General features: G+C 44.9%; 1 protein-coding gene across 1 annotated transcript in view; it reads left to right on the plus strand.

The window, feature by feature from the left end:
- The window catches only part of BPIFC (BPI fold containing family C), a 42,023-nt gene extending 29,486 nt beyond the window's left edge, over positions 1-12,537 (plus strand). The window contains exons 14-17 of the mRNA XM_046646484.1: positions 7,393-7,435; positions 9,911-9,974; positions 11,006-11,082; positions 11,928-12,537. Of these exons, the coding sequence (XP_046502440.1) occupies positions 7,393-7,435; positions 9,911-9,974; positions 11,006-11,082; positions 11,928-12,050 (307 nt within the window). The 3' untranslated portion in view covers positions 12,051-12,537. The remainder of the gene's footprint in view (positions 1-7,392; positions 7,436-9,910; positions 9,975-11,005; positions 11,083-11,927) is intronic.
- Positions 12,538-13,282: the final 745 nt, after the last annotated feature.

The raw sequence follows: 13,282 nt of genomic DNA on the forward strand, positions 1-13,282 counted from the left end.
TCCTGCTTTTCAGGATGAGCTGGTTTGGGCTTAGGTGATGTCAGAGACACACAGCAGGAAAAGGTGGGCAGTGGGTGGGGATCAGTGAAACATCCCTGAGAAGAACCGGGGAACACAGGGTCTCCAAATACGGCTCCCCAGAACACCACGGCCTTTCCAACCCTCCCCTGCCTCGATGTGTCTCTTTCTGGAGCTGCGCAGGGCTGGCCACATAGACATGAGATGTAGAAAGCAGAGGCAGGTCCAGCGTGGTGAGTTTAGAGAGGTGGTGAGATCATGGGTTTTGGAGTCAGACTAGCTGGTTCAGATCCCAGCCCAGCTTCATTAGCTGTGAGGTCTCAGGGAAGTTACTTAACCTCTCTGGACCTCCTTTTTCTCCTCTATAAAATGAGGATAGAATAGAGCCTACTTCAGGGGGTTATTATGAGGAATACATGAATTAATACACGCAAAGCGCATGTTAAGCGTTCAAGAAATGTTGACTATGGCAATTACTTAAAATTTGGGTCTAATTAGGGGCACAGGCCCTGGAGTCAGGCAGATGTGAGTTTGAATTCTGCCTCAGTCATTTGCTAGCTGTGTGACCATGAGCAAGTTAATTAACCTCTCTACGTACTAGTTTCCTCATGAGCGAATAGAGCACCTCTCCACAGAGTGGTTGTATGGGTCGATGAGGTATTGTGTGAAAATCACGGTGTCCAACACAAAATCGGTGCTCAAGAAATGTTTGTTATTACTAGTAGCAGTATTGCATTCTCTTTCCCCGTTCTAAGATCAAAGTTTGACCAAAGAAAAGGGAGAAATTAGTCCCAAGAGACATGACAAGTCACGATGCTCTCAAAAGCTGTGGAGTTGGCCCTCAAAGTCATAAACCAGATTCTTCCTGCTCTATCTACAATTGAGGCTCGTGTTCCAAGCACAGTTCTATTTGGAGGCAACCCCAATACAGGTTGGTCCACATAGTAGACTTTTTGAGATTATTTCAGAGGCCAGGTTAAACCATACTTTCCCCTTTTTTGGTCCTCGTCCAGAAGACTCAATTCCAACTTTTTTTTCTTAATCATATACAAAGCTCGAAGCAATCAAATGTATGTTATTGTTGAACCATTTAGAACATTGGAACCTTTTTTTTGACATTGCCACGATTGAGGCTTTGGATGTTCCGAAACTGCACCTTCTACTGCCATCAACACACACACACACACAGACGCACATGCACACACACACACACACGCCCTGCAACCCCTCCCACACAATACCATCAGAGAATGCAAATATATCTGATTCCCAGCAGATCAAATCACCAGCGAACTCCACTCCTCCCAGCTTGGGCAGATACACATTTCCCAGCATGAGCCGTCTGAAGAGAAACCCAGAAAGGAACACAGGTCCGGGAATGGGTTCAGCTTCTGTTGGAATGATGCTTGGACAGGTCAGCAGAGCTCGGGCGTGGAACCGGGCTGACCTCCATCTCCACCCTCCCTCTGAGCTGCTGGGGAGCCAGGGCAGAGGAATGCCCCTGCAGGGTGGTCCCCATCCGAGGAGGAAACCTCAAGTGACTTCTTCCCCTTCTCCCTGACTTGTTGGGGGAATTTCCAGACTGCAGGAGGCAATGCAGTTAAAACACTGGGGACCTCTTTCACATCAAGAGGGTCCTTTAGTACTGGAACAGGTTCAACACATTCTCCCCCTTAAAACCTTTCGTTAAATCCACAGCCTGGGGTTGTCAAGCTCTTCAACTACTGGTCCTACCTGTCAGGTCGGCCAACCTCACTTCCCATAGCTCCCTAAAATGAACATTCTGCTTTAGACCGGCTCACCCTCAAAGTGACCCCGATTCCAATAAACACTCCCCCACCCATCTCCTTTATCTGCTCATTTATCCGTACGTCCATACAATGAGAGTTTATTGAGCACCCATTAACAGTGCTCTGCACTCTTCTTGATACAAAGAGTAGCAAGTTGGACCGGCCTGGTGGCGCAGCAGTTAAGTTCACACACTGCACTTCGGCGGCCTCGGGTTCGCCAGTTCGGATCCCGGGTGCAGTCAGGGCACCACTTGGCAAGCCATGCTGTGGTAGGCATCCCACATATAAAGTAGAGGAAGATGGGCATGGATGTTAGCTCAGGGCCAGTCTTCCTCCACAAAAAGAGGAGAATTGGCAGCAGATGTTAGCTCAGGGCTAATCTTTCTAAAAAAAACAAACAAAAGTAGAGAGAAGAATAGTGGTTTCTACCTTCCAGGTCCACAGCCTGGTGAGAGAAACACTCAGATTAACAGGGGAGTTACAATATGGGTGCTAAGGGACATGGTACAGTGCTTGTTCATGGCAGTATAGAGAGGGCTTCTCTCAAAGAGCGACTTATTTTCCCTCCACATCACACACACACCCCCTCCAACCCACACCGACTTCTTCACCTTTTCGCACCTTCTCAGAATCCCTGCAGCAAGTCAAGTGGGGTGTAACCCACAGTGGAGCACCTGAATACACACCACTTGGCTTCTCCAATGGCTTCCTGTACATGCAGCTTCTCTCCATCCCTCATAAATATAGAAATAAATTAAGTTCTTCACATTACTGAGCATAGAACGAGCACCTGGGAAACCTCTTGGCCTGCCAGTCTTTTCTCCATACTGCAGCCAGAGTGATCTGTACAGAACGCAGGCATCCTCTCCCTGCTTAGAAACCTTCCAGAGATTCATGCTCTTAGGATAAATACCAAAAGTCTAACAAGGCCTGAAAAACCCAGCCTGGTCAATCCCTGTCTGCCTGTCCAGGATCATCTTGCTGCACTGTCTCCCAGCTCTCTCTGGTCCCTCCACAGGGCCTTGGCAACCTCTGCTTGGACTCCTTCCCACTTCCTTCCCCCTTTTTAATCCTACTCATCCTTCATATGTCAGCTCAAGGACGTGTTTCCCTTTCTTGGAAAGCTTCCTGCACCCACCAAATTAGATCAGGTTCCTTTCTCATTTGCCTCAATGAACTTATTTCTTCCCATCAGAGCATCTGTCTCAATCTGTAATTAAACTTTCATCAGTGGCATTATTTGATTAATGTCTGCCTGCCCACTAGGCTATAAGCTACGTGAGAACAGTGACTGTGTCTGGCTTTGCTCACAATCGTCTCTCCAACCCCCGTCCCAGGGCTAACATATATTAGGTGTTCAATGAGTATCTGCTGGACGAATGAATGAATGAATGAACGCTAAGTGCCTACGTGTGCCATGCTCTGTGCTCAATCCTGGGAATACCAAGATAGTTAAGACTGAATCTCTATCCTCAAGGAATTCATAGTCAGAGGGCAACGAGGTAAACAATTATTATAGGGCATTGAGTGCAAGGATTGATTTTCAATGTCTTCCCTAGCCTCAGGGTTGGAGGAGTGGCATTGTGAGTGCCCATGCTTTGGTCCACTTGACCTTCATGATGTCGTATTTGCTGTATCAACCCAGAGCACGAAGGGCCTTTTGCCCTGCTTAAGAATTTGCACGTCAGCATGATTTTCAACCAGGACAATAAATGTTCTCCAAAACTTTTAAAATAGGCTATACTCTTATGTGTCTGCAAGGGAGGGCTATTTGAGCTCGCTTTCTCCCAACGTTTCTGTCGTTCTGTGATAAAACTTACTTCCTAGTAGCAGGACTTTAAATAGCAGGTTAGGGGCCTGGTTGAGGATAGAAGATCAAAGACTGAACTCCGTCGCCATCTAGTGGTCCAAGTTGAGCTTGCGTGTTTTCAGAACCTGGGCGGGGAGGGCTTGCTCTGCTCCCCCCGGTTCTCTGCAGTCAGTGCGACAGGCGCATCCGTAAACTAACCTGGGGAGTGTGCCTAGAGAACTAAGAAAGAGACAGAGTAAGATGGCCTTAGGAGGAAAGGCTAGTCTGGTTCATGGGAAACCCCAGGCAAGCTTGCTCGTAGCAGGTGGTCCTGAGGTGGCCGATCATGGCTTGCGGTTATGATGAAAGGAAAGAAAGCTCACAGTGTGTTCCACTGTATGTAGGCCGAATTTCTAACCTGGTCTAGGCTGCCCATCGTAAGAGGTGGTGTGACAAGGAGATTGCATCCACCTCACATTTCCCCAGCAGTGCCTTCAAGAGTTTGTTCAACTGCTCAGCTCACTTCCTTTCAAGATGCCCTAAGGATTCTGGTCCTCACTTTCCACTGAGATCAGTTTGAGCCACAGTGCCACTGATAATGTCTCTGGTCCTTGTCAGACTTCACGGTCCTTCCAGTTCTTACTCTTAGCTGTCACTTTGAAGCAATCTCAAAACCTAGTTCATACTAACATGATATTGGCTGATAAAAAGCAAATTTTCCTCTTCCATGAATATCTGATCCTGAAATGTAATAACAGAAAGATTCTTGGTGGGGCCGGCCCCGTGGCCGAGTGGTTAAGTTCGCACACTCTGCTGCAGTGTCCCGGGGCTTCACCAGTTCGAATCCTGAGCGCCGACATAGCACCGCTCATCAAGCCATGCTGAGGTGGCATCCCACATGCCACAACTAGAAGGACCCATAACTAAGAACATACAACTATGTACTGGGGGGCTTTGGGGAGAAAAAGGAAAAAAAATTAAAATCTAAAAAATAATAAAAATCTAAAAAAAAAAAGATTCTTAGAAGAGGTAAGATCTGAGTTAAATATTAAGCAGTTAAAAGGAGTTAAGCAGTCAAAAAGAAAGGAGAAGGGCAATTTCAGAAAGAGGGAAGAGCACGAATGAAAAGGCACGAAGGCTGAAAGTATGATGGATTGTGCAAGGAAATTCCTCACAGTTGTTTTAAGATCTTTACGGGAGGCTCCATATCTTTTCGGAGACTGCAGCCCAAAATATGTTGCATATATTCAAATTCATTCCAGCTTAAATATAATTTAAATCTAACTATGAGTGGAGCTGAGTTAAAGTGACTAGTGGCCATAATGTTACTTGTTGTGGGCATTTATTAATTTTAATTTTTGGGGATTTTTTTGGTATGTGTTTTGAAGCCCATGCATTTGTTTAAGCTCAGTGTATAGTGCCTGATGAACAAAACAGCATAGCACTAAACAGTTCAGGGTTACTGAGTATAAAATTCAAGGCAGAGAATGAAAAGAGATGACAGCAGAGAGGCAACTGGGAGCCAGGATACAGAGAGTCTGTGTGCTATATAAGTGACTTGCACTTCATCACAAGCCGTTAAAGAATTTCCAACAGGAGAATGTGCTCATCAGACAGGCCTGTAACGTAGCTCCCGCCGGGGATGGTGTGGAAGATGGATTGGAGACGATCGAGACTGGAGACTGGGAGATCCATTAGAAGGATGATGCAGAAATGAGGCTCCAGACCTGGACAAAAATGATCCATAAAAAGTTAAGGGGCTGCAAGATGAGGCAACATCCTGTAATGCGAGGGAGCTTTGGGATGGGCGTCAACAGATCAGCGTTCCGGTCCAAATCTGCTGTCAATATGTCCCCTCTTTGACCTCAGTTTCTCCATCTGTAAAATGAAGGGGTCTTCCCTGTCGATTGCTATTGCTTCCTATTACTGTTACTATTGCATTGAAAACCAAGTGTGTATGTTGGGAGGACTACCTATGGGTCAGCCCTTGGCGAACTGAGAAAGAGGCAGTGTTGGCCTTCAGCTTTCTCATGAAAATCCCCACAAAATATCAAGCATCCAGATAGGCTCTCACCCACCCTTACCGAATGGGCAGGGGCCCTCCCCGTACTGGGACCAAGTGTTCAATTGGTATTTGACACAGAATATCAAGGACATTACATGCTGGCCCAGCTGTTAGCCTTTCTTCTAGGGATAATAATGGCTCACTCTTACAGAGTGATAAGGATGTGCTAGGAACAATTCTAAGCATTGCATGTGCATTATTTCATTCAATCTCCACTATAGTCCTGTAAGGTAGGTATTATTCTTATTCATATTTTATAGATGAGAAAACTAAGATCCAGAGGGATTGAGTAAGTCTACACAGCTAGTAAGAGGCAGAAATGGGATTCAAACTCAGGCATTTGGCTGAGTCCCTACTTTTTAACAATTACACTGCCCTGCCTCTCATGGCAGATAGCTAACGTTTCTCTTATATGTTATGATTGAGCAGCTTAAAAAAGTGACACAGGTATTACAGATATGACAGCCTTCTGAGAGGTGTAGCCTAGACTGAGCATAGAATTTAGAGTCAAGTGGAGATTTGTCTTCTGGATCTGTCAGTTGCTGACTCAGTGACTTAGGTAATTTACTTCCCCTCTCTGATCATCAGTTTCCTTGTCTGCAAAAAGGGTGATAATAATCACATCTATCATGGGCTCAATGTGAAGATTAAATTTTAGAATATTTAGGTGCCGTGGTGGTTAAGTTTGCACACTCCACTTTGGCAGCCCGGGGTTCGCAGGTTCAGATCCTGGGCATGGACTTACACACCACTTATGAAGCCATGCTGTGGCAGGTGCCCCACATATAAAGTAGAGAAAGATGGGCACAGATGTTAGCTCAGGGCCAGTCTTCCTCAGCAAAAAGAGGAGGATTGGTGGTGGATGTTAGCTCAGGGCTAATCTTTCTCAACAACAACAACAAAAAGAAGGTTTATAAAGCTCCTAGAACATTGCATGTCATACAGTGTCATCACATTATTACCATCATCATTGTTATTGTCATATTTATTAATAAGGGACTAGCCTGGCTTAGGGAAGTTACAAGGTTGAGTTCGGAGCGAGACTTGAAAAGTGTTTCTCCCATGCAAGTACTAACCAGGTCCAACCCTGCGTAGTCAGAGATCAGACAAGATTGGGTGCATGCAGGGTGGTGTGGCTGTAAACCAAAAAGTGTTCCTTAAGGTTGTTCTGCATTCCAAGTCGCCAACCGTCAGTCCCATCTAGGAAATGCACGTGGGGAACCCATCCCCATTACAGATCCAGGCCTTCTGCCACCCTGCTCTGCTTCTTAAGCGGCAAATACAGAGGTCAGGATGTAATGTGGACCGGCCTGGTGCCGCAGTGGTGATGTGCACACATTCCGTCTCGGCGGCCTGGGGTTCGCCGCTTTGCATCCTGGGTGTGGAGATGGCACCGCTTGGCAGGCCGTGCTGTGGTAGGCGTCCCACATATAAAGTAGAGGAAGATGGGCACAGATGTTAGCTCAGGGCCAGTCTTCCTCCGCAAAAAGAGGAGGATTGGCAGCAGATGTTAGCTCAGGGCACATCTTCCTCAAAAAAAAAAGGAAAGATGTAATAGAATATTATATCCTTACCAAGTTGTGTGTATTTGTTTTTTAAAATAGAGTTTATTGAGCTAAAAAAAAAAAAATCCCCTTTCCTTTTTGTTTTTTTTTTCCTACTGAGAGGGCTGTGTTTAAATCTTCCCTCCTTTAACCTCTTCCTGTTGGTTTTTGTTGTTTTGTTTTCAGATTCCGCCTGTCCCTGCCGGAGTCCAGCCGAGGCAGTATTGAGGTAGGAATCAGAGCTCTCGGAGTTCCCTGTCCAGGAAGAAAGAATGAGCATCCTCCTGTCTGGTAGCCGGGTGACTGTTTTCTGTGTCTCTAGTGACTCAGTTTCCCCCACAAGTCTAGGTTTTAACTTTAAAATTCTTTCTGTAGCTGCTCGTCCACCACATCCACTAACTATCAAACAAGAGAGGAACTCTCCAGTTCGCTTTTATCTATTCAGAAAGACTTTAAGAACTCGGAAGACTGTGAAGACATTGTGTAATGTTGGAAGAACAGACATTTTGGGGAGATTTGTTTTTCAGGATAAAATAATGCTCTAGAGTGAATTTAAGATGCAGACTCCCGAAGGACGAAGCTATAGGTCAATTACGAGGCCGTGATTAAGTTTGCTCTTCGAAGGCGTTCTACCCATCTCCTAAAATTAGGTCAAGCCTGGTGGTGTAGATACCTTTTGGGGGGCCCAGCCTGGTGACCTCCTGATTGGAAGAGGACATCCCAACATGTGACTTGGGAATCTCTTCCCCCCAAGTTAGGGAAGATCAGCCAAACCAGTAAGTGGTGTCCCCGGCCTCATGGCACTTATGTTCTAGAGCAGTGGTTCTTGACTAGGGGCGATCTTGCCCCCCAGGGACATTGGGCAATGTCTGAAGACATCTTTGTCTGCCACATCCTGGGGAGTGGGGGGGATGCTATAGGCATTTGGTGGGCAGAGGCCAAGGATGCTGCTAAACCTCCCCCAGTGCACAAGACCGCCCCCACAACACAGAATAATCCATCCCCAAATGTCAGTAGTGCCACTGCCGGGAAGCCTATTCTAGAGTGTGTGTGAGTGGGTGTCTGTGTGTGTGACAGGGTGGGGGTGGCAGACAGCAAATCTATATTGTATGTGCTTAAAAACACTGTAGAGAAAAATAAATCAGAGCAAGACAATAGGCAGTGCAAGTGGGTATGGAGCTGGGGATTACAGCCTTGGGGACGCAGGGAGGATGAGCCGGGAGTACCTGTGAAATTCACTTAGCACGTTGACTCCAGGTAGGCGTTAAATAAATGATGGCCATCGTTTCTATAAAAATTAATTTCACTTATTGCCACGTCTATGTCAAGGGGCAGTATGACATAATGATTACATACACAAACTCTGAGGCCAAACTGTGAGAATGAACTCCCTCTTACTGGCTGTGTGGCCTTGGGCAAGTCACTTAACCTCCCAGAAAGTAGTGCCTGAGACATGATGAGTTCTGGATTCGACTGTTACCATGTTCAACAGAAACAGCTACTAAGAGAGGAATAGATCTGGGGAAAGAGCCACGAAGCCAGAGAATTTAGCCAGGAGACCAGACAAAATGTTTGTTTATTTGTACAGAGGCATCCTGATTTCTAGGTCGGGAAGATTAGGAGCCAGTAGCATAGTGTCAACAAGCTGAAAAATAAGTCATATCTTTCATGCCAGATATTGAAGTCTAAAATATCAGTATTGTCTCATGCACTGTTAGCCACCCCCCCACCCCCAGGGCATAGCCATTTGGTAGATGACAGACTAAAGTCAATCAGAATGCTCATCTGACTTTCTCATAAATAGTATTTCCTGAGCCCAGACAGGAGGCTAAACGACTCCAAGTCTTCCAGAAAGACCTAGACAAACTGCTTAGTATTAACAAGAGAGTGTCTTAACCATGGAATTTCTGAAAAAATGACATTGGTCCATACCAGGGATTTTGCATAATATTAACTTCTTTAATCCTGACAACAACCCTATGAGATTAGTATAATTACGTTCATTTCACAGTTGAGGAAATTGAGGCACAGAAAGGTTAAGTAACTTTCCCAACTTCACACAGTAAAGTGGTCAAAAAAAAAAAAAACACAAAAGGTAAACCTAGGACGTGTGCCTTCAGAGCCACCATTGCTAAGCTGCAAAGAGGTTCTTATTGTTGCTAAGCATATAGGATGCTCAAAAAATATTCTTTGAATGAATTGATGTTCATCATAGTCCATTTATTTTTAATACCTGAATCTTCTCAGGAACCAACACTTTGCTAAGATTATACAACCACCATAGTTTATTAAAGATAAATTGGATAGCTGGTGACACCATTAACTTCAGAGTATAACATAATGCAAGGGAACTCCTGTGGCCAGGGTTCCCAATAAATTAAGGGAAAACTACCAATTGAGAAATCCATTCACTGTTCTAGATTGTCTTACTTGGTAGATATCTAAGCTGCCATGTTTGCTGCGACCATGGGATCGCTATGCATTTGTTGTCACCATGATCCAGCATAGAGGGGAGCCAAGATGTCCATCCTCAAGGAGGGAAAAAAGTTGGGGAACTCTGTAATATGGTTTCCCACAAAAAAGCTTTCGGTGTCTGGAAAGCTAGACCATCTCTATGGGGAGATGCTGGTTATTGCTCTCCATCCCCATAAGGTCTGGGAAAGTGCTGATTTGGCAACTGATCCAGTTCCCCCTTTCATTTTAGGTCTTGAGGTTCGAGAATATTCTGTCTTCCATCATCCACTTCGGAGTCCTCCCACTGGCCAACGGTAAGGGGTTCTTGGGAAAGAGTGTGACTCTGACATTGGCTAAATGCTGGGGATTATTTGGGACTTTCCTCCCTGAAGCTTGTACTTCTAGAGAGTTGTTATGAATCCAGGCCAACGCCAGAATGTGCAAAGTTTGTACCATCCACAATATGGTTGTGAAGTTAGTCATTCCAGGTCCAAGCCATGTTAGCAACCCTACTTACAGGCTCAACAGGAACAGCTACATCTGGCTGAGTTATGGAGATTGAAACCACTCTCCTTAGGCAGTAAAGTGTCTCCTTCAGGTCAGCCAGAAATGAGATTATTCTCCCTAGGGGCTATCTCTGTGGTTCTTGTGCAAGTTCCATCTGGGGAGACACAGCTTTTTTGTTTTGGGGGTTTTTTTTTTTGAGGAAGATCAGCCCTGAGCTAAGATCTGCTGCCAATCCTCCTCTTTATTTTTGCTGAGGAAGACTGGCCCTGAGCTAACATCTGAGCCCACTTTCCTCCACTTTATATGTGGGACGCCTACCACAACATGGCTTGATGAGCGGTGCCATGTCCACACCTGGGATCTGAACCAGCCAACCCCGGGCCACCAAAGTGGAAAGTGCGAACTTAACTGCTGTGCCACCAGGCCGGCCCGAGACACAGTTTTAATGAATGACAATGCTAACCCTCTCCCTGCACTGTCCTTGTTCACAAACTGTAGCATCTTGCATTTGGCTGGGTTAAAATACATTCTGTATTAGAGACCAGAGTGTTCTCAGGACCCACTAATTGAGGTATTTTCAAAATATAACTTGGACAAGTTGCCAGCATTTTTCTGCCATCCAAATGCACATGGCTGCAGGTGTATGTTTGTTAAGCTTGGACTAATTAGCCATTCTTCCAGGAAAATGCCAGAGGCGTACCAGAGAGAATGACAACACAGAACCAGCAAGAATGAAAAGAGAGATTATCAAAAAGCTGCATGTTAGTCCCTTACTAAAAAGTTTGCCAAAACTTCTGTGCCCATGCCCAATTAATTTACATCTTGTTCTATATTTTAGCAAAACTGCAGCAAGGATTTCCTCTGCCACACCCACACAAAATCTCATTTGTCAATTCTGATGTCGAAGTGCTTGAGGTAAGAATGCGCATATTCTCTTAACTGCCCCATTTCTTTTCATTGTAGGATAAGTCTCTTCCTATTTTGCTTACTTTTTGTGTTATTTTGTTCTGCTTTGTTTTTTTCCCAGCCCCTGGGATTTTATCAATAAAATATTTAGCTCTTAAAGCTTGCAATTAACAATGAAAAGCATTTAAACTTGAGTTTAAAAATCAGAGCAAGTCTAATTTCCCTTCACAGCCAAATTTATTCACACCACAGTACAAGAAGATGCACTCCAGCATGTTTTCTTTTATTGCACAAGACCACCTATAAGGCGGGGATTATTAGTCCCATTTCATAGGTGAGGAAAGTAGGACTCAGCGAGGGGAAGAGGTTTATGTAGCTGGAAAAGTGTATGGCTAAGGTCAGACTGGCTTTTCTGATTCTCTCTGTCCGTAAACCTTAGCCTGAACCAAAGACCTTCCTCTGTTCAGGCATCTGTTGTGAGCTGTTTCCTGGTTAGTTATTATTAACAAACTTCAGAACACCTGTTCTCTTCCGTTTTGGCATTTTTTTGTTTGGGGAGGTGGAAATAAGATTCTGATGGAATTCTCCAATCCTATACACCACCCTGCATTCCCTCTTCCCTCCCCACCTCCCCTGCTATAATTGCTTAAATCACCTAGAGGTGACAGGAATCCAGAATGGCCTGTTCCTAAGTCAGAGGCACTCACAAAGGGGGACAGAGGTAGGGGAGGGTGTGACACAGTAGGACCTGGTACAGAAGCCATCTCTCCCTCACCCCTCAGGCAAACGTAGACATCCTCTGGCTGCAGGTGCCCGAAAATCTGACATTATCTTCATCGTTGCATCCTTTGCAGGATTTACTTTTGATTTCCACCAACCTGAAGTATGAAACGTCCTTAAAGCAGCCGTCAAGTTTCCCTGGTTGGGCAGATCTGAATCTGATAAGCAGACAGTTGAGTGGGAAGCCAGCCCCTTGATCGCCTGTTTGGAGTCCATTCCAGGAAGTAAATGGCCCTTAATCCCACAGCTACTGTAAACCCAGACGGAGAAGACAGTACATGCTGGAATTGTAAAGCCCTTGTGAATTGCTTAGACTGAAAGTTTTCTTTCTCAAGCCCTCAGGGACGTACAGTAAGGCAGCTGGGTTAAAGAACTGAATGGGGGGGGGGGGGGCGTGTCTCCATGTGTTTGGAGGGCTGGATGTTTGAATGTGTGTGCATGTCTGAATGCACATTGTGTGTTCCTGTGTTTATAAGGTTCTGGGGCAAAGAGTGAGGCATGTACTTCTGACAAGGTGCGTGAGGAACTCTTACGTACAGATTTGCATCAGTTGTTATCTGTGGAGATCCCTCTTGCCCTCTCAGCTCTCTAGGGTCCCCCCTTCCCTACATATTGGATTTTATGTTTTATATTTACTGTAACCGTCCCCTGTATTTAATTAAAATTGTTTTCTATCGATGTCAATGTTGTCTTTTTATTTGAGAAATTTCCTGCCCTGGATTTTCTTTTTGTTTTTTTTTAGTAAAATAAGACAGAGATGAGAGAATTTAGTGTCTTTAGCACTGATGAAAACTGAAGTTGTACAGATTTGAAGGCTTGATTTAAAAAGGGAATACCTTGCCTCTTAGATCTTTCCAGCAAGAAACAGAGTAATCACAGGAGGCTCTGGAAGTTGTATCATTTTTATAAGTTTTGGGATGTTTTCCCTCCCAGCTTAAATGAAATGGCAGTGCAGAATACTAAACCTAGATAATTCATAGCTGATGATATTAATGTTGTTAGGGGACTTAACCAATGGGGTAAAATTGGAGCAGAAGAGGAGGAAAGGGAAACCCATATGAATAATGTAAGAAATGAATAGAACGCGCTAACTTTGCAGCACTGACAATCCAGTGAGGGAAAGGAAGAGAGCTGTTGGCTGGAGTGCTGACTGTACGCCAAGCCCTGTGCTAGTTACTTCACAAGTGTCATTTCATTTAATCTTTACAGCCACTCTCCGAAGAATAATGATCTCATTTACAGATGAGGAAACAAAGGTTAAGAGAGACTAGTCACACAAAGCTGGTAAAGAACAGAGGTAGAAACTGAACCTTAAGTCTTTCTGATTCCAAAGTCGCTGTTCTTTACAAGAAGTTGGACTAGAATCTGAAACCTCTTAAAGCCCACTTATTACTCTGAACAGGAGACACTGTGTACAAAAGTATGATCA

This window comes from Equus quagga, chromosome 19 (genome assembly GCF_021613505.1).
Source record: "Equus quagga isolate Etosha38 chromosome 19, UCLA_HA_Equagga_1.0, whole genome shotgun sequence".
NCBI classification, from domain to species: Eukaryota; Metazoa; Chordata; class Mammalia; order Perissodactyla; family Equidae; genus Equus; species Equus quagga.